Source organism: Bemisia tabaci, chromosome 9 (genome assembly GCF_918797505.1).
Source record: "Bemisia tabaci chromosome 9, PGI_BMITA_v3".
Classification (NCBI taxonomy): domain Eukaryota; kingdom Metazoa; phylum Arthropoda; class Insecta; order Hemiptera; family Aleyrodidae; genus Bemisia; species Bemisia tabaci.
Genome location: NC_092801.1, coordinates 11,936,160 through 11,958,578, shown reverse-complemented (window position 1 = coordinate 11,958,578; position 22,419 = coordinate 11,936,160). Strand labels below are relative to the sequence as shown.

The 22,419-nt window shown below is 41.5% G+C and overlaps 1 protein-coding gene across 1 annotated transcript; it reads right to left on the bottom strand.

Annotated features, from left to right (window-relative positions):
- Positions 1 to 8,220: 8,220 nt before the first annotated feature.
- On the bottom strand, positions 8,221 to 14,146 carry LOC140225455 (uncharacterized). The gene is made up of 3 exons (XM_072304425.1): positions 13,765 to 14,146; positions 11,323 to 11,479; positions 8,221 to 8,966 (listed from the first exon to the last, which is right to left on the bottom strand). The coding sequence occupies exons 1-3, from the start codon at positions 13,909 to 13,911 to the stop codon at positions 8,221 to 8,223; spliced, it is 1,050 nt and encodes a 349-aa protein (XP_072160526.1). The 5' UTR covers positions 13,912 to 14,146.
- Between the last annotated feature and the right edge of the window lie 8,273 nt (positions 14,147 to 22,419).

The following is a 22,419-nucleotide window of genomic DNA, read 5'->3' as shown; positions in this document are numbered from 1 at the left end:
TTCAGATCAAATTACCGACAAAATTATCCGAGGAAATGGAAGAAACATATTCACACCAGTGTGCGAAACTCACAGGCACCAACGCGCCAAATGCGCCTAAAAAATCAGTCATGACGCCCAAAAAATGAAGTCTTTGCGCCATCGTGGCCCGTAAAAATTGCCCCCCCCCAAAAAAAAAAAAAAAAAAACACATTGTTTTTCTGTTCGGTGATTTTTCGAAATTTACCCCAAGTACAGCTATTAGTTCTGTAACTAAAGCATCCTGCGTGTAACTTGTCACTTAATGCGCCGTGATACATAGGCAAAAACTGAATTTGGCCCCTAAAAAAATCTTCTATGGCCCCTAAAAATCGAGCTTGATGCGCCACATGGCTCCTGAAACTCCAAGGTGGGTTTCGAACCTGATTTACAAATTTTCTTGAAAATTAGTGATTTGTCGAAGGGACTTCGCCTGAAGGCTCATACGGCGTTATTCCTTAGCAAGTCAGTATTCACTTAGTACTTTCAGAACATAAAATAAAAAAACACAAGGTTTAGCAACTCATTCCCGCCTTACCACGAATGACGAATGTCATGAAAAGCAGCACGCTGAAGCCTAATTGTTGGAACATTTTTCACTTGCATCGCGACGAAACTTGATTCACACTGAAGAGGAAGCAAGAAATAGATAACGACTATTGTCGTCCAAGCCGTGGTAGATACATTTTAACTAAGTTTTAAGGTCATCCTCGCGGCATTCATCCGGGTTATCGTGTGGCGTTTCCAGCCGGAAAATTCGTCTGCCCCGACAGAGAAAATGGACGTAATTACTGCCGTGCCAAGAAAAAACGCCGTATGAACCTTCAGGCGTTGCCAAATTTCCTTTGATGAAACACTAATTTCCTGGTAAACTTATGAATCTTTTCCTTCCAATTTTTCAGGTAATTTTGTTTCCAATTTCACCTGGAGTCCCTGAAAATGTCAAGGAAAAATATTCATGCCTTTCCTCAAAACTAAACATTTTAATGAAGGAAATTTGGCAACTCTCGAATGTTCATACGGCGTTCTTCCTTACCACGGTAGACTTACCTGTATCACTGGTCCAAATGAAAAACCTTCCATGATAGCGAAGATCGAGCGCAGTAAGTGCAACTATGAAGTTCTGAGAAAAACGCGCGGGCTTAGTAGCGTTCGATCGGAAAACTTTTTTAAAGAAGCCTCCGTTCTATGTCAAATTGCCTTTGATAATCCGTAAGACTCTTAGATACCGTTTGGTTGAATTAGAATCGTCCGATTTTATTTCAATTTCATAAAAAGGATTTCATTTTCGTGCCAGGCCAGTGTTAGGAAAGACAGCCGTGAGTGCCATGTTCTACAATTCTACATGCTTTCTTGGTTGCGTTTCGGACACACAATTTTCAGGTCAGAAATTGGCAGAAAAAGGACGGGATTTTACTTAAAAGCTGTTTTGTTGTCTCTCTGGAGGAATAATGTCACTTACTGCTGTTTTGCCTGAAACTACGTCATTTGTGTTGAAAACATTTTTTGGGAAAGCCCTGTTAACACTACTAGCAAAAGGTCACGGAACTTTCCGCGAAGGTCAAGTTTCGTAAACCTATCTCTAATGGACAAGGCCATCCATTCATAAGAAATGAACGAAAAAATTATGAAAGAACAAACACAAAATTTGGTTTAATGATTTTAACTTCCGCCGCCGCGCCGACCGCACCGTGTTTGGCGCAATGCGTGAAGTATTCACGCAGTCTTGTAGGCGCTGTGCGTTTCACGCTGACCGCACTGTGTTTGGCGCAATGCGTGAAGAGTTCATGCATTCTTGTAGGCGCTATCCGTTTCACGCTGACCACAATGACCGCACTATGTTTGATGTAATGCGTGAAGTATTCGTGCAGTCGTGTAGGCGCTAATATGTGTTACATGCCGATTGCCGCGCCGAGGGCTTCTCCTTTTCAGCTCAAGTCCTCGTCAACATTTTTCCCTAAGTCGCGCCGTTCCAGGCCAAATTGTGTGTTTGCTTTCTCTCTTAACTCGACTATAATTAAAGATGCTGTCTCTTGTATCACTGTAAGACGACAAAATTAGAAATTACTATACTCTCAGGAAATGAAGGATTTTGTAGCCTTTTCTCGTTTGTAATTTTTTTTTCTAAATCCGATTTTTTTTATACCTACATTTAAAAAAATTGCAAAATTTTCCGCCCCCTTGATTTGCCGCCATGGGCCGCGGCCCATGTGGCTGCCCCCTTAATCCGGCCCTGCAAGTAGTATGCAAGCTCCGTTCAGAGAGGCATAAGTTTCACTCACCTTCGACGTGTCGATTATAATTTCACCTAGTAGATTCAGGTGAATGAACCCCACAACTTTTTCGCATAAATTTTTAGTTGAATGTAAGATCCTCAAAATTTTTTGATGCTACAACTATTCTTGTAGGCATTTTAACTTTAGGTCAAATTTTATATGCATTTTGTCGCAGGTCTAAAATTGTAGGCGTAATATGTCGTAAGTAGTATACGAACTAACTTGTACTTGTTTCCCTAAGTTTATCACAAATATGAGAATTCATGAGAAATCGGTGGCAAGTCATTGTTCCTAAAAATGTTCCTACTACAAACAAGTGTACCTAATACTTCTTTCCTACTCGTTTTTTGTTCCATTACAATACGTTCTACGAGTATTATATCCTACTGTTTTATTTTCTAGGAGGGGTATTTGTCGTAACTCACATTTAACTTTAGGTATATATAGAAAATATGGATGAATATAGTGGGGGTGTCGAGTGTCTCCTAGAAACCAACCTAAGTGTGCGAGGTTAGGTCGCGAACTCTTCTCACTGCAGTCTGCTCTACTCATATTAAAGTATCTGTTAAAATTAGGACAAATACCGAAAAAAGCAAGTAGGACATCTCACTCGTAGGACTTACTGTAATGGGACAAAAACCGAGTAGGAAAAAAGTAGTAGGAAAATTTGGGGTAGGAAAAGACTTTTTAGGACAAATTTCCTAGCACCGAAAAATCATGATTTTTGCGTCAATGCACCTGTGCGTGCCCTCGCATCTGTTCACATCTGTTCGCATCTGTTTCATGTGTTTTAAATCGCAATGGAAACATGACGTCAGAAAAGTTAAGTGGCATCCCTGAATAGGCCTCAGGCCTCAAGCAAGTGTGTAAAAAAGTGCCGATGAAAAGCACAAAAGGACAATATGTTGAAAAAAAAGGGAAAAAATGAACCAGCTCCTAAATTCTATTAATCGAAAATTTTTTTTATGCTCCTTCTAAGCCCACAAAAACTTCGGATGCAGGCAGTTGCACTCCGTTATTTTTGAAAATTTGCATTAAGTCAATGCGCATATTGTTTTTGACACGAAATTTGTCGAAATAATCAAGGAGTCCAATTCATCAACCCGTTGAGTGACATTTAAAAATTGAAAAAAAGGTAAAAAAAGGAACAAGGTTACAGTTTGAAAATGGATTTTGAAAAAATCAGAGACTGAAGTGTTTTTTCTGGAGCGCTTTTCAGTGCGCTAAACCTTAGAGTGCTGTCATTGCTGGCTGACGCACTCTTCTCTGTTGTCTACCCAACAGTTTACCTTTAAAAGCCATGAATTTCCTCTTTCATTCTGAAACCTTAATGGAATTTTCCAGAAAATATTTTTGATTAGTCTTTAAAAAAATAAAAACATCAGTGAAACGGTACGATGGTGAGACACATTTTTTGACTTCAGCCATCGTAATGTTTTTCGAAAAGATTTCTGCACTCTGGTTCTGGTTTTATGAAGGTTTTATGGTCTAAACTGAAGAGAAGAACACAAACTGATTGCGGTAGACGCATTGGCTGTAAGACATTGGGTTGGGATTTTTTAGCCAGCGTGCGTTAAAAACGAGGTGCACTGAGGATGGGTCCAATTAGACCCGAAACGCGTCTGCAGTTGCCTTCGTGAATGGTCGTTACTAGTGTTGCACCAAACCGCGTATCTCTTTGAGGGAAAATTGTGCTCATATGAGCTTTTTCCCTCTGTATTGAGATTTCCAGCTTTGTGCTGATTTTTAACGCACGTTGGCTTAAAAATTCCAACTTACCGTTTGAAGAAAAGAAGGTGAACTTCAAATGGACGAAACCTACGTCAACTTATCGTTCACTTATCGTCCAATGGAAGCAGTGGCGTGGCGTGCTTTGCGATCTATCGATATTTCCCCATTTGAAGCTGTGGTAAATAATCGATTATTAAGGTGATCGCTGCAAATACCTGTTTATCGATACTCTTACATGGGTTTAAATGGCCGATCAATCGATAAATCGCAAAGCACGCCACGCCATTGAATGGAAGTAAATTGTAGGCATACATCCGGATACTCGTCGATTTTTCGAATCGATAACTCTTCGCTCTCCAGGTAGATTTTTTGCCTATCCGGGTATTGAAAGGCGAATTTAAGTGAACGAAGTCTCCAAATCGATTCCAATAATCTCTTCCATCGGAACGATCAAAGGAGTGAGTTACTTACCCAGTCCGTGAAACTGGCATGAAATCTGCTAGACTAACGAAAAAACGTCGTATGAACATTTAGGTGTTGCCAAATTTCTTACATACATACATTCAAGTCGCTTCGATTCTGCGGTACGGATATAATGCATATCGATGGTCAAAATGAGAAACACGTATCTCCATTTGGGACGTAGGCGACTTCCCGTCATACTTTCTTTTTTCTTTGAAAAACTATAATCTACTTTATCTCTTGAAAACTTTCTTGATTTTTCTTCTCTTTTGGCAGAATATTGTGTATACATTTCAAGCCGTGCAGTTGTCTGTATCTTCATCGGGAAAAAAATGGTAGCAGATATTTCTAACACCGCAATCGAGATACGTGGTTTCGCACTTTAACCATCAATATACCGATGTATAACTAGAAAAACACGCACCTAAGGTTTCAACGTTGTAGTTTTTCGGTCATATTTTACTTCTTTAAAGACGAGCGGTTGTCATTGTACGGAGGTGCTCTTTGTCCTTTCAAAAATAATCTTCGAAAAAATTTTGAGTAAAAAAGTCACAAGATATCCTTTAAAAATATAAAATTTGAGGAGGAATTACGGGACATTGCAATATCGTGGTTGTTTTCCTAATTTCACTGTAGTCATGTATTTATTCACTAGTCGACGTGCGGTATTCCGCAAAGGAGTGGTTTTCTCAAGGATGAAATAAAGTAGAGAGGAGGCTGGCTTAAATCGATCAATTTATTGCTTCAATATTGTATGTGCCTAATCGAACTAATTCACATTTTACGAACTAATATATATTATCTTTATTCAAGGAGAAAGCATATTTGGACCAAATTTTGCAATTAGGGACTACAACTTCTATAGCTTATTTTAGAAAAAAAAAAAACGTAAACGCCATTAGCTTCCCCACTCCCCAGGCAGATAGGCGTTTTTTATCTATGAGCCAGAAATTGTAGCTCCTTATTGCAAAATATAGTCAATTTTAGAGACCCCAAAGTATTTTTTTTCCCTATAGTGTAAAAAGAAAGTATAGTGTATTTATTTGGAAGTCAACGCTGGGATTCGCCTAATGATGACTCATGAGTCATGACCTAAGAGCTCTGCCATCGGTTTAGAAATCGCGTAATAAATAAATAAAATAAATAACCTGATTTGCAAAAACTCGCCAAGTTTAGTGCTCACTTCGACACATAAGTCGTAATTAGGCAAATTTTATTTCATTTTTTGCTCAGGAAACTGCTCATTAGCCATCATTAGAGTTCTGTTCTGTCAGATCATGGAGCTCTTAGGGCTTAACTGCCGTGCAAAGGAAGAACGCCGTATGAACATTCGAGAGTTTCCAAATATCTCCGGATAAAACATTTATTTTTAAGGAAAGCTATGTTTATTTTGGTTGAAGTTTGCACATATTTTAGATTAAATTTCAAACAAAATTGTCTGAAAAATTTGCAGAAAAATATCCACAATTTTCCCAGTAAAGTATTTTACCGAAGGAAATATGGCAACCTCCGAGGGCTCATACGGCGTTCTTCCTTAGCACGGCAGTTAAAATGGCAGCCAAATTTCCTACGCGCCAAACACTATAAAAATGCCGCTGCCTATCTTCAGATTCCAGTAACAAATCATGATGGCCAAGAATGTATGTAAATGAGCGTTCTTCTGCAAAAATGCGAAACTTAGTTCAATCACTAAGACAAATACCTGCTTACGACGACGGGTCGTAACGATGGATAACTTGCAGGTGTCTGAAATTTGATAAATTTTATGCTTAAAGAGAAACTGATAGTTGAACTAAGTACGAGGATATTCTTGGTTTATAAATTGAACAATTATCAACAATGTAATGGGTGATGCCGCCTTAATACGTCAAAAAGTAATTTTTTTACTTTTAAATACATTTGACTCCAATTTATCCTTCATCAAAAAAAAAAAAAATAAATAAAGAAAAAAAATTAAAAAAAAAAATGCGAACTTAGCTCATTAGGTACACTTAGATGAAGCAATTAAATTTTTTGGTGGTAATTCTCTATTGTTATGAAAATTGTACTGGATGATTTGAGTTCAAAGGTCGGCTACCCTTTTGGGCTCTAAGAGATCCATGGAACCTATTACCTCCAAAATTACCGACATGTACATACTCTCCCCAGACAGGCACTCGAGCCAGGCGAAAAATAACGTTGACCTCCGAGCCTAACTTGAACCTTACACGATCACATCGCTTGGATTTTTTGTGCGAGGTCTCTAACAGTGGCGATTTTTGAAAGTTGGCAAAACCTCCATTTAAATATACGTAAAACAATCGATCCTTGATAAAGCAGTTTGCCTCACATGAAAGCGATATTTTTAAGGCATTCAAAAGGAGCGAAAACATAGTTGCCGACTTACTAGAATCACCACCGCATAGTGGATCGAACCAATAGCAGAGGTCGGAACAAAATTTGGAAACTTTAAACAGTTTATGCTCCGTTTATACTAAAATTTGAGGTGCTAAAAGTGGTTTCATTGGTTACCTCGTAAAATTTTCCTCCACAAGCACCCCTTGAAACCTAAAATGTGACGAAATAAACATCAAAATTTGCAGTTTTAGTCAAAAATTTTATGTCCGACCTCTCTGATTGCCTCGATCCATTATGCACTGGTCGTTAAAATATATTGTATCTATCGCGACTTATATATATATATATATAATATATATATAACATTTTTTAAAAACTAGGTCAGAAGACGGTTTTGCTCCCGCTCTCCTTGTATCGCCGACGCAAATCGACGTTTCTCCGCATCAGACGAGATTATATCACGCCTGGCCAGGGGCGTAGCTAGGAAATTTCTCTGGGGGGGGGGGGGCATGGGACCTCCTCTCGTGGTGAGGAGAGCGGGGGGAGGGGGGGTGAGGAATGGAGGATCCTGTTTTTCTGGGGGGGGCAGGCCCCCCAGGATCCCCCTGAGCGGCGTAACGGGCGCCCCCGCAGACCCTGCTATGCAGGGGGGTCCAGACGCCTAGGGGGCCCTCGGCCGCCAGAATTTTTTTTTTTCTCTCTCTCTCTCTCCCCCTCTCTCTCCCTCTCCCCCTTGATGCTTAGCTTTGGTTTCTAACTTTGGGCCTTTACTTACCGAGATGAGGCTTCTTCATCTGATTTTTATTGTTAGCTCTTCATACTTCTTTTGGACTGTTCTTAACTTTTTGTTTGCTGAGGGCCCCTGCCTTCCAATGTCCACTCAGAGATTACTAAATAATTTTCTCTTTTTTTGCCCATTTTTCGTATTGCAGGCTTTGGGAGGTCCAAGAATCTAAAGGGCCCCCAAGGCCCTTGGGGACCCTTTGATTCTTGGGCCTGAGCCCCCCTGTAGATCCTTGGGCCTGGGCTGGGCCCCCGTCACCCTTTAGATCCTTGATCCTTTAGAGGCCCCATTTAATCGGGTACGGGATCCGGGACGGTGAGGGGTGAGGCATTCCAAGTCCACGTCCGTGATTTGAGAAGTATCGGGCCAAAAAATGGGAAGGGGCGAGAGTGGGAGAGGGGCGGGAGGGGGGATAATTTTGGAATTTTATCGACATATGGGGGGGGGGGGGCTAGAAACATTTTGGCGGGGGGGGGGGGGCAGCGGAAGTCCGTTACGCCATTGCCCTAGCTACGCTTACGCTGGCCTTTCCACAATTGTTTCTCTCGCTGCTTTTGCAACATCTCATTCTCCCTTGCAGCGGCCGCGGTTATCTGCAGCGGTGACCTGCCATCACTGCCGGAACTCATCGATCCTCCGGAACTCATCGATCCTCCGGAACTCATCGATCCTCCGGAACTCATCGATCCTCCGAACTCGACGATCTCCGGAACTCGACGATCTTCCGGAACTCGACGATCTTCCGGAACTCGACGATCTTCCGGAACTCGACGATCTCCCGGAACTCGAAGATCTTCCGGAACGCGACGATCTTCCGGAGCCGTACGACTTTGAGGACCGAGAGCCACGCGACCTGCGAGATCTCTGCGACCCGCGAGATCCCTGCGACCCTTGGGAGGAATCCGAATAGCTGGAGGCTGCATCGTCGTCGTCGTATCCATATCCGTAAGGGGGGCCGGGGGCGCCGCGTTGCCTGTGGTTAGGGTCCTGCACGGCGCCCGTTTTGGGGCCGTATCCCTTGGGGACGCCCGCTCCGGGACCATAACCTTGTGAGGGAACCGCTCCGGGCCCATAACCTTGTGTGGGATCCGCTGCGTGGCCGTGCTCTTGGGCGGCTCCCGCTTCAGCGCCGTAGTCTTCGGATACCTCGCCGTCGAACTCAGAGCCGTCGTCGCCGCCGCCGCCGCCGCCGAACGTCTTGGCCGCCGCCGTTTTCAGGAAGATGGCACTGTTTATCGCCTTCCGCGCGGTTGCGATGGCCACCCGACAGGATCGCGCCGCTCGGTACCGGCGCTTCTCCTTATCCTCGCACATGCAGTAAGTCTGTTTGATCTTGAAGAACTTCTTGCATTTTCCCGCTGGAGGCAAACGAGAGTAGGATTGAATTAAGCAAAAGGGATGTATCTACAAAGGTAGGGATCGTTCAAGTATTACTTAACGCATCCAGGGGAAGGGGGGGGGGGGGGTTGAGCCACCATTACAATACGTTACGTAGGGTTCAGGCCAAGCATTACATGACAATTCCAAGCCGGGGGGGGGGGGGAGGGGGGGGGATTTGAGAAAAGACCAACTTGCAAAAAATTGAAAATACCGCACTTCCCGAATGAATCTTCTCGGGGCGCGACCAACTCGACAAAACGGAATTTTTCCAGCGAAATATTTCCAAGAAAACCCCAAATTTTTTTCAAGCTATTTTCTCAGCGGTTTCTTTATTTTTTGAAGATGGGGGGAGGGGGGTGAGGTCAGGCCAGCATTACTTAATTCAAAGGGTGGGGGTGTGAAGGGCTGCGTTAAGACTGCGTCACAAGGGGGGAGGGAAGGGGTAGAAAAATCGGAAAAAGTGCGATACATAATACTTGAACCCACCTAAGGTAGGCTGCCTACCCAAAGTATCGAAACAATAGAGTTTTTGGAGGAAAAACAATTCTCCCATCTTGAGAGAATCGGAACTGAAAACATGTAATAACATGTATGTTCATGGAGGACCTCGATGGATATAAACTTTCATTTTGAGCACCCTTAATTTTCTCGTGAATCATAGCTGCACAATGAGCCAGTTTGATTGGGGCCATGATGGGTCAAATCGGGATTTCGACCTTTAAAATCTTAAAGTATGCAATTTTAGACGATTTTTTCGTCCAAACCGGACCTCGATATCTTTCTTCGTTCAAGAGATATCGAGGTTCACAGGTTTTGACTTCCACCCCCCCCCCCCCCCCCCCCCCCTAGCTCCCCCCCAAAATTGTTTGGGGGTCTGAAAATTTGGGAAAAGAAGCGCTCAAGTATGAGTAATCAATAGACAAAGCCTGAAGAACTTCCAGAGGGGGGCGAAAAAAGCCAGTTTTTGCATCAAGCTCTTTCCCACGTAAAAATAAAGCATGACAGGAAATTGCAACGCTGCAAGCCGGGCGACGCATCTCTGCAGTTTCACCATCAAATATTATTGGAGACACGTTCCTACCGAATGCTTGGAAGCTGGTTTAGTTTTTTTTAGGCGAGATCAATTTTTGGTTTTCAGTGGAAGAACATACACAAGATCGCACTGCGCAGTATGCGTGCTCAGATTTTATTCGCAACCTATTTTCACCGCTTTTTTTGCGCTGTTTTTTGCTTCATGCAAATGGAGAGATTTCCGGCAATCACGCGAGTTGCCACACAGTGCTTTCAATCATACCTTTGAATGGAGACCCTCCAACGGTGAAACTGAAAAAACGAGCTAGGTTTGCGACCCCCCCCCCCTCTCGCCACCTGGGTTCATCACAAAACGCATTCATAGGGAGTTTTGTTTTAAGTGTTCTTCAAACTCAAATGAACAAATTAAAGCAACAATAAAACCGGGTTGCATGTTTAATGGCTTAAACCTTCTCTCAAAGGTCTGCAGCCAAGTACAGACAGAGATTTAATGTCCTTAGACAACAGGGCGATAGGGACATCCATGCTCTAGGCTTTTCAAATTTTCAGGGATGAGGGCCGAGTGGAACCTGTTCCTGCAGATCTACTCGTCAGTTCCGTGAAAATTTGTCACCAACACCGGGATTCGAACCCGGGACCTTTCGACCTGCAGTCAGACGCGCTGATCACTAGGCCAACCTGGCCGGCTTTTCCCATCATTAATTCAGGAACTGGGACCAAGCTGGTTTTACCGAGTTAACTATAAGAAAAGAAATCAAACGTTACCAACTTTTGTCCGACCAAGGAATCTTTTTTTTCGAAGGAGCTATGAATATTTTTCACGGAAAAAATGAAATTGCCGATTTCAATTTTGCAATTAAAAAAGTGGTAGACATATTTCAATGAAGATTTTACGATATAAAAATGTCCACTACTCTGCCGTGCCAAGGAAGAACGCCATATGAACCTTAGTGCGTTGCCAAATTTCATTTATTAAAATACAAATTTTCAGGAAAACTTGTGAAAATTTGCCACCAGATTTGCTAGAGAATTTTCTTCGCAATGGTCTAAATGATCAAAAAATTTCAAGTAGAAATATCCATTATTTGTCTCAACAATTAACATTTGAAGAGGGAAAATGTGGCAACTCTCGGATGTTCATGCTGCGTTTTTCCTTAACACGGCAGTATTGTAAAATGTACATTCGAAACATTTCGGACATATTTTTTAAGAATTGAATCGTTAAATCAGCAATTTATTTTTTTCGTGTTCCTCGAAATTTCCAGAGAGCTAGATTAATTATTTAAAATCAATTTAATTTACCTTCGAAACCGTGACACTTGTCATATAATTGCTTCACCGGGAAAACCCGCTCATAGTCTTCTATAGCTTTCTGGGTCACCTGCGAGATATCTCGGCAATCTTTTTTACAGGCTGCGTCAGCGTTAGCACGACGTTCGGTATAAGTTCTGAAATCGCACTAAAAAACGTAAAAAATTGGTCAGTTGTGATAGCGAAAAAAGCAGTAGGTGTCAAATTTTTCGAAATCAAGTTTCTTTCAAAATTCGTCCTATCCTTTTTGGATGAAATCACTGAAATATCTAAAACAGGAAAATTCATCTTAATTGTATCAAAACGAGACATGAAAAAGCCGTAAGTGCGCAAAAGATGCCGCAGTTTCAGGCAAGACAGCAGTAAGTGACAATATTCTTCCAGGGAGCCAATGAAAATAGTGCTCTCAAGTAACGTTCCGCCCCCTTCTGCGATTTTTTATTTTTTTGAATGTGTTTGTTGTGTGTCCGAAACGCAACCACGCAAGCATGCAGAAGATAGCACTTACGGCTATCTTGCCTTACAATAATCTAGCATGAAAATGAAAAACACCTTTTTTTATGTGATTGAAATATAAAATCAGTCGATTTTCAATCATTCAAACGATTTCTATAGGAGTATTCCGAACGATTAAAGGCAATTTGACAAAGAACGGATGCTTCCTCTAATAAAATTTTCCGGTCAGAAGCTTCTCAGCCCGTTATCTCAGAACTTCATTTTGCCCTTACTGCTCTCTTTGATATCACGGTAGGTATACGGATGATCTCAAGATAGCAGGAAAAGTTGAGATAGATTGATGGGTAACCTTCATAATTAAAATGGAACTATTTTCATCAAGTTTTAGTTAATCACCCTTAAGGTATTAAACTTCCATTTTTCAAGCTTCGGCACGAAGTATTTTATCAGCAGCGTACAATGTTTAACGAACAAGGTATACTCAAATAGATCCTTCTCCTGGTAAGACCCTATAATGGTTTATATCATGATTAAGGGAAGCCTACGGACACCTCTTTAATTTATCAGTATAAAATGAATAATATCTACGGAACTTGTGTAAAATTCCTCTGATTACAAAGAATAAAAGACCTTACATGGTTTATATCGTAATTAAGGAAAGCTTAATGACGGCTCACTAATTTAGCAGTATAAATTTAACTATAGTTACAGAACTTGTGTAACATTCATCGGTTTAACTTTGAAGATAGGTTATTCTTAAACAAGGAATTTTGACACCGCAAAAAATATAGAATACGAAAGGAAATAAACTAAAGAAAACAAACACAAGAAAGTGAATATACAATTCTGAACTAAAAACATTGAAATGTCTGGGGAAGAATCTGCTGTCACAAACCAGGAATTCGATTTTTTAAAAAAATTTTTGTAAATTTTTGTTGATTTTATTTTTATTTTTATTCTTTCTGCTTGACAAGGGGGTTGATCCCAATTCAAAATGTGTTGATGTTCATCTTAGCCATCCATTCTGGGGTTGCGAAATACACTCAAACAATTCAACTTTTAACGAGAGTAAACCTGCAAAATTTTCGTCGAGAATTTGTCTGATTTTTGCATAAAAGCAGAGGAAATATTAGTGAAATTTTCAATTAGAAATTCTCAAAATTCTCCGAGCAATAATGCAATTAGCGGGAAAATCTTGAAACATTGAAATGTTGTTACGTTCATTCGTGACTTCGTGAGAGAAACGACATGCACTGAAAAAAAAAAAATTCTTGAGATATAATTTTGATTCAAAGCGTCGTTCCTTTTCGACAATTTTTTTTCAAAGTTAAATCCGTGCGATTTCAACTTAACATCAGTTTTTTTAGTCACAAAAGCGTCGTTTTGCTATTGTTAAGTTTAAGTTAAAAAAATGATTTAAAAAAAAAAAAACTGACTCAAGGGTAAATTTGCACGGATTTAACTAAAAAAAAAACACAAAAAAAAACAAATTTTGTCGATAAGGTGATTCGACGGTTGCCATTTTTTTGTGTCAGAGCGACGTGCGGTAAATCGCATCCATTCGTTCCATAATTTCAGCTTCATGTTATTTTTTTCGAATTTTGAGATCGCACTCCTGTTTTCATGAGACCAAAGAATTCATGTACCAAATTTGACAAAGAAATTCAACGTAATAAAGGCAGGGATTTTTTTTAGAGAAAAAATATTGCATTCGGGTGCAGTTTCGACATCAGTATCGAATGCGAAGTGCGATCTCAAAATTCGCAATAAATAATATGTAGCTGAAATTATGGAACGAATTGATGCCATGTATCGCACGTCGCTCTGACACAAAAAATGGCAACCGTCGAATCACCTTACGTCAAGAAAATATCTCAAACATTTTTTTTTTCAGTGTGTGACTAATAACAGACATGAGACACATTGAGGGTATTGAAAAACTTAGAATAATAATAACACGATGAGAGCAATACTTACTACGGGATCTACTTGTTCATTCGGTCCATACAGATCCACATAATTAGCAGACGCACTTCGAGCCACAGACCTGATTTTTCCAAAAATGGCCCCACAAGAGTAAATGCAAATGCAAGAGAAGATGGTCATACTCAACAGAGGCCCCATCTTGAATGGCAAACAGGTTCACTGAAAACTTTCACGCGTCTGTTTGTAAAGTTTTAAGCAGCAAAAATGTACAATGTTGCAGGACTGGCACTGGGTAGTACGAAATCATGGAAACGTTCCGTCGAACAGGGCGGAGTAAAAATAATGATGTTCGCTCTTATAAACCGAATAGGAAAGAAACAGCAAAAATCTGAGCCCTTATATTCCACGCATAATATGTTTTAAAGCGAGTTGATCCGTTGATCCCGTTACGATGGTGGGGAAAATGACATTACCTTAAAGTTTCGAACACGTATACCTTTGCGTGCGGGTTTAAAAAAAAAGGAACTTGAAAATAAATTGAAAAAAAAAAAAAAAATCCAAAAGGCTAGACAGCCGAATAACATTTTCAGCGAGCAGCTGCGGTATACAGTTGCTGAGGAAAAACGCCGTATGAACATTCGATAGTTGCCAAATTTCCTTCGATAAAATGTTTATTTTTGAGGGAAGTTATGAATATTTTCCCCTTAAATTCAGAATCTTTAGGTGTAATTGCGAATAAAATTACTTGAAAAATTAGGAGGAAAATATTTATAAGCTTACCTTTGCGAGGTTTACCTTTTTATCAAAGGAAATTTGGCAACGCCTGAAGGTTCATACGGCGTTTTTCCTCTGCACGGCAGAGTATTCGTTCAGTTAAAAGGAAAAAACAATACTTACGTGAACGTTCAAATGTTGCCGATCTCCTCCTGAAAAAAATTCATTTTTAAGAAATAATGCGTGTTTAATTAGAATTTCATTGAGAATGTTATCAGGGTTTTTGAAAAAAATAAAGGATTTTATTGAATTCAATTGAAAATAGATTTGGCGACGTCTTAAAGTTCGTTAGGCATGCTCCTTGAGCGTGCAATCGAGAAATCAAGTCCTATTGCTTTTTGAAGAGGTATTTGCCGAGAACGGAATTTTTCTTGCTTTCAGCGAAATTTCAGTGTGACGATTGGAATATACACGCGATCGAACAAAATGCTCACAACATGCAAACTGCGACGAAGGAGCAAACCTGTTCTGCAAGAGGCTCCATTCACCTTTATGCTCTACAGGGGGATCCAAGGAGCATGTTCTATGGGTCAAAAAATACTTTTTTCTTTCATTGGAAGTTTTCCAAAAGTGCATTTTAAGGGGCCACAACTCCCAAAAGTTCATGGAAAAACATTATTCTAACTTCATTTAGACAACAGTAACGCATTCCTTGAAAATCCGTGTGCACTCTTGAATTGATTCGCTCCATTCTTTGGCGACATTACACTGAAAAAAAAATCTCGGTGTATTTACTAAGAAAAGGGTAAATTTACCAAGAATTCAGGGTTCTATTTGATCCCAGTTTTTTCTTGGTAAAATCACCATTTATGGAATTGGTAATTTTACCGAGAAATCTCGGTAAAAACGCCAATATTTTTTATCGACTGTGGTAGAATTACCGAGATAAAAGGGCAAAGTTACCGGGAATCGGTTACCAATAAAAGTGGTATTCTCACCTGATAAAACAGTAAAAATACCGGTTTTTGGATAAGCTTACTAGTCTGTCTTGGTAAAATTACCAATAATTGGTAAAAAAAGTGAGATGGTAAAGGTACCAACGGACCTTGGTAAAAACGCCGAGAATTTATTTTCAGTGTAGAAAAATCGGAATCTCAGTTAAAAATGGGGTTTCGGAGCGGGAGTGGGAGGGAGGGGTGGGAGGGTGGGGGTGAGAGGGTGGGGGTGAGAGGGTGGGGGGGTGAGAGGGTGGGGGGGTGAGAGGGTGGGGGGTGAGAGGGTGGGGGGGGTGAGAGGGTGGGGTTGTCTAGCGTTAAAAAGGCCAAGAACTTGGTTCTTAGGCCAATGGAGACGGTGTTTCGCGGACTCCCCGAAACCCCACTTTTAACAAAGCAGATTTCGATTTTTCCAACATCACTGATGAATTCATCGTATCAAAGTATGGGTGCATAGCAATTCTGCCGTGCTGAGGAAGAACGCCGTATGAGCATTCAGACATTGCCAAATTCCCTATGATAATGTACGAATTTTCCGAGAGACCTGGGAATAATTTACTTCCGTTTTTTCAGAGAATTGTATTCGTATTTATATCGAAATTATTGGGAAATTCAAGAAAAAATATTCACAACCCTCTTAAAAAACCCACATTTTATCGGAGGAAGTTTGGCAACTCTAGAATGTTCATGCGGCGTTTTTCCTCAGCACGGCAGGATTTAAATCAGATTCGGTGCGATACTGTTGCAAAAATGCAGGAAAAACGATGCATATTCCAGAACTCTGGGGGAGGGCGGTAAACCCCTTACAGAGCACCTTTGGAAAAAATTTCAGAGGAGAAATAGTTTTATTTTTACCCACAGGGCTCTCTCCTGCAGTTTTAAGGTTTACCTTTGGATCACCCTGTATATCCAGTCGAATTCCCTGGAAAAAATATAAAATTTCGAAGCGATTCCCTTTAGATCCAGAACGTAATACTCTCCACGCAGAGATACTGCGTTCAGAAATATCCGCGAACTAGCGACCAATTTGAAAGTTGCCTCGACGGATCGCAAAAATTTGCATCGACTTGATGAAAAAATTTTTAGAAAATATTTCCTGGAAATTGCCCATTTTTTAACCCTGAACTCCGTACGGGAGACCGAGGTTTGATGAACAATGATTGTTTGCTCTCGTGATTTTGACATCTCTGAACATGCTATGAAAGTTTTTTTTTTCTCAGGAAAGGGGGCTGCAAAGCATATACGTTAGTGCCCTACAATTACATGACATTTGAGGCAATGACATATGCATTTGCAGATGGTTTTTAATCGCTGTGCCTCCAGTGCACCTCGACCTTCCACCTGGCTTCCAGGAAGCACGATCCGCGGTGGTGCTCCACCTGACATCCAAGAAGCCTAACCCTGAGGGGCTGCTCCAGTGCTCCACCTGACATCCAAGCAAGAAGCCTAACCCCGAGGGGCTGCTCCAGTGCTTTACCTGGCATCCAGGAAGCCTAACCCCGAGGGGCTGCTCCAGTGCTTTACCTGGCATCCAGGAAGCCTAACCCCGAGGGGCTGCTCCAGTGCTCCACCTGACATCCAAGCAAGAAGCCTAACCCCGAGGGGCTGCTCCAGTGCTCCACCTGGCATCCAAGAAGCCGAACCCTTGGGGGTGACTCATCTAGCATCCATGGAGCTGAACCCCTGGGGGTGCCTAACCAGGCACCCAAAGAGCCCAACCGCCGGGGGTGCTCCACTTGGCATTCGAGGCACTTAAATCCTCGGGAATGCTCCACCTACAGCCCGACCACTGACCTCTCGCTTCCATCGATATTGATAGAAGCCGCTGTGGCTCGCTTCGCTCGCCTCGCGTCTAGCCGGGGGCTCCGCCCCCTGGACCCCCGGTCACTCGCTTCGCGAGTGACTTACGGCTCGCAAGCGAGCCGTATTCCGTGCCGTAAATGCAAAAAGATGATAAAGTAATGTAATCCAATAAGAACTCTTCTGAATACATGAATGCGAGAGGCATTCCTTCCTAAATTAGTTTACCTGTTTTCAGTTCCGTAATGATCTTCCTTGTAAATTTTCAAAAGAAAAACGAAATTACGCGAAATTGCCAAGAAGCATTATGGATAGTTTTCCTGTAAGGAATTTTTCTTCGGGGGGGGGGGGGGCATTAACTGTGAGTTAAATAAGGCAAAGTCCCTCCGGAATATGACAAATGTAAGCCCTGCGCACTTGGTATTGGCCAGGAGGAGTAGCTCACTGGCGTCCTCCAGGACTCCAGCCAACACCACGCCAAAGCTACAGACTTAAACAATCATACGTCGGGTGGCGCCAGTAGTTGAGAAGTTTAGGACTTAAGAAAAGAGACAATTTCGAATGTTACATGAAAAAAAAGCATCTCATGCATTTGGCAATCATATAAATGAATGTATTTTCAAATTAATTTCGCGCAAATGTATGAACGAACGGGGTACAAAACGTATTACCTTATAAAAGAAGGATTTTCGGTTACTCGGCACTGACCGGTAAAATACATGTAAATTTGGAGTTACTCCTCCTAGTCGTTAGCTACTCACTCAAGGAACATTCTGCGTAAAAAATTCGAGTGAATTGTTTGAATGTGTAAATTATTAGACTCATTAATTAGTATACGCACTAAAAAGAGACAAACTTCATGTACAGGACGCAACAATCTCGCACATTTGCACCCAGAAAGTATGAGTAGAAATTGTGTAGAACGTTTCTGGCGAAAACAGGTGTACAATAGCCTCGCACTGGGTTGGACACTAAAAAACCGAGGATATTCCGTAAAAAAAAAGAAAGGAAAGAAAGTATGAATAGAAATTGCTAAATATCCATTCATCGACTGGCGCGGCCGCAAAAGAACGTATCTCGCGAATACAGAGGCAAAATAGTATCACTCAATATCGGACACTCACGAATCGGAAATGTCCCGTGAAAAAAGAAAGAAAAATTGAGCAGATATTGTTAAGTACCCATTGATCTACTAACATAACCGTAAAAGAACGTATCCGACGAAAGCAGATGAGCGATGGGCAACCTCTCAAAAAGTCGCGAGATTTCGAAATCTAATCAGTGTTGCTCTCGAGATGCAGGATGCAGCTAAGTTGGCAGCGTACACGAATAGACTGATTTTCGGAGCAACTCAGAGGAAGCAATTCAAAGGAAGCAATTCAGTCCTGAAAACATTTTGTTTCCTGTTTTTTCCCACGGTTTTCCTTTGCTCTTCGATAGAAGGTGGCTGATGTAGGGGTAACGGGAGGGACGAACATAATTCTGCAGTGGTAAGGAAGAACGCCGTATGAGTCTTCAGACGTTGCCAAATTTCCCCTAGAAAACCACTAAATTTCAGGAAAATTTTTGAATGCTTGTCTACCAATTTCTTGGATAATTTTGTTGTTAATTTAATCTAAAACGTCTGAAAATATCATGGGGAAAATATTCATAATTTTCCTCAAAAATAAACTTTTTATCGAAGAAAATTTGGCAACTCTCGAATGTTCATATGTCGTTCTTCCGTAGCAGGGCAGAATTGCAAACACTGCGCTTTAAAAAAGAGACCATTTTCGGCTTTTTTTCAAAATATTCGGACATAACTCCAATAAAAATACAATGAGAGCATTAGCGCGAGGTCTGGATGTCGCTCCCTGGTCGGAAAATTATGTTTTGACTTGTCTGCCGACAAAATCTCGTCAAAGCGCTCAAGAATAGCTAGGCCTGGACATGAGTCAGGAGTCAGGAGACCAGGCGACAGCAATAGATCTCAATTCGTCATCCTTTTTTCCCTTCCCGCTCGGCCTAGTGGAGCTCCAAAAAAATTGATGAAATTTCTCTCATCGGGTTCGATTTCAACTTTCCCAGTAAATTTACGCTCTGCTAAAAAAGTATATTACAATGAACTAAATTTCGTCGTGATATGTTGATAAGTAACGGAAATATCGTTCAGCAAGTTATAAATGCAGCAGTTGTGGTATCGATCTTAGTGTACCGTAGAATCATGTATTTTCATTAGTTTGACCACCATTCTGCTCAAAATTTCACCGCGAATCGAAAAATGTACACTGTAAAAACAATTTCCGTATGATAGAAAAAATTGCATTTTTACTGTCTTTAAATTTTGAGGGTCAGATTTTGTTTGGCATAGGAGACAATAGGGCTGCGATCTCGTAGCGAGCAGTCTCGGGCTCGAGGGTTGTTAGACAAAAGGACGGGAAAACCCATGTCATCGCGTCGCTTCGACAGTTTTATGGAACCACGTAGCTGGGGCGGCTTCCTTTTATTCAGACAGAGCAGTGCTGAGACAGAGTCCGAGTTTGACCTTCGGCGTTGGGTGAAGGCTGTGTAGTAGTAATATGGAGAGGGGTCTATTTGCATCTCTCAGCGGTTTACACAGATATGGCTGAAAAATTGGAAATTCTCATAGTTTTGCGAGCATCTAGGAGCTAGAAGCTTTCAATCGACCCAAAAATCGTAAAAATCGCCCCGGTAGATCTCTCAAAATAGGCGTTACAACAGGAACATAACCAATTCCCGGGAACTTAAGGCCGGAGGGGGGTGGATTTGGCTTTAAGAGCGTCTCAGGAAGAAGAGTCTGAAAAATTTGGAAGTCTGACAATTTTGCGAGCATCTAGAAGCTAGGAGCTTGCGGTCGACCCAAAAATCGTAAAAATCGCCCCGGTAGATCTCTCAAATTAGGCGTTACAACGGAAACATACCGCAACTCTCGGAAACTTAAGGTCGGAGGGGGGTGGATTTGGCTTTAAAAGCGTCTCAAGCGAAAGAGGCTGAAAAATTTGGAAGTCTGAAAATTTTGCGGACATCGGGACGTCAAGGGCTTTAACCAGAGTCAAGCATCGTCGAAATCGGTCCGGTAGAACTCCAGAAATAAGCGTTACAGTGAAACCCCCAACGATTTTATTTATATAGATTGATAGAACAAACTAGGTTCCATTTCAATGGAATACCCTTCGGGGGCGACCACAGACCTTGATCTATAGAGACGGCTTTTGGAAAGCTGTTCCATCGCTCATGGGTTGATGGAACTGCTCGATTCCATCGAAATTGAGGTTAGAGTTCTCGTTTCGTTTACGTGCTTCTCACTCGTCGGCCGTTGAAGTTGATTTGGTTCAAATTATTAGTTGAAACCTCGCACCAATCAGAAGCGAGCACGGGTTTTTACTACTGCGCTAAATGTCTTTTTAATCCTCGTATTGAAAAACAATGGGAGTGTCGCAGGGCCGGATTTACCTACTTGCCGCCCGTGGGCCGCCTGTATTTTGCCGCCCCCTTCTCATTCGTTTTGAAACATCAATAAAAACCATCAAATGAACGTGCCAGCGGGGGAGGGGTGCATGAGACGCGTTTACTTGTGTTGAAGACATTTTTTGGGAAAGCCCTGTCAACACTACTAGCAAAAGTTCACGGAACTTTGCGCGAAAGTTAAGTCTCGTAAACCTATCCCTGTGTGGACAAGGCCTTCCATTCATAAGAAATGAACGAAAAAATTATGAAAGAACAAACATAAATGTGGATTAATGATTTTAACTTCCGCCGCCGCGCCGCGCAGACCGCACCGTGTTTGGAGTGAAGTATTCCGACAGTCTTGTAGGCGCTATGAGTTTCACGCCGACCGCTGCTGAACGCTCTGTGTTTGACGCAATGCGTGAAGCATTCACGCAGTCTTGTAGGCGCTATGCGTTTCACGCTGATCGCACTGTGTTTGCCGCAATGCGAGAAGTATTCGTGCAGTCTTGTAGGCGCTAATATGTGTTACATGCCGATTGCCGCGCCGAGGGCTTCTCCTTTTCATTTCAGGCCCTCGTCGTCATTTCTCCCTAAATCGCGCCGTTCCAGGCCAAATTGCGTATTTGGTCTCTCTCTTAACTCGACTAACTAAAGGTGCTGTCTCTTGTATCACTGAAAGACGACAAAAGTAGAAGTTACTATACGCTCAGAAAATTAGGCCCATGTGGCCACCCCCTTAATCCGGCTCTGGAGTGTCGAGAGTATATCTTCAAAATCAAAGAATCTAAGCTCAATCATTTTATCTGTGGTAAGAGCAAGCAACAATTTTACATTGAAATTAGTTTTATTTCGAGAAACGTCATTGAAAAATGAGAGGAGATAGCGATTTAACTGCCGGAGTGCGTCTTTTCCCTCACTTCTCGTTTTTTCACGTTCCTTTTCGTTTGAAATTCCCTCGAGTCTAAGGATTTTTTAAAGCGGACCTGTCCGGGATTTCAGCTCCAAAATACGCAATATATCACCACCACGTAATCCACTCATCTGGTACTTTCAGAATATGAAATAAAAAACGTAAGGTTTATTGACCCATTTTGGTCGCAATTTAATCTAAAATGTATGATAATTTCAGGGAAAAATACGCATAATTTTTTCCAAAATACATTTATTCTCACAGGAAATTTGGCAAGATTCGAATGTTCATGCGGCGATCACATTAGAGTGCCCAGTACCTTTTCCGAGTGTTTTTCAACAATAACAGATCAACACGTCAGCGCAAAAATTCCGCCCATTTTTCCTCCGAGCAAGAGGAAAAAATCGTGGAATAACTCGTGTGAATACGGATGCAAATTTTCCATTCCCTTTTGATGTGAAAGTTATAAAAATACATATGTATTCTGCCGTGCCAAGGAAAAACTAGAGTCCCTTTATACTGAGAGTCAAGACAACACCCCCTCGTGGAGTCACAAACGGGAATAAAGATTACAGAAATTGAATGTTTTTCGTAATCTTTGATCGGCCCATTCTCAAATTCCTTTCTCCGTTCCTTCTCTCATTCCGTTTGTTCCTTGCCAAACCCGTAATTGCCTGGTCCATTCCAGATTATAATCTTTGCAATCGATGAAAATGTAATCTTTATTCCCGTGTGTGACACTGTGAAGGCCTAAAATACGGGAACCAATCAGAAATGGATTCACAGTGTCTTGACTCTCAGTATTAAGGGACTCTAGGAAATACGCCGTATGAACAT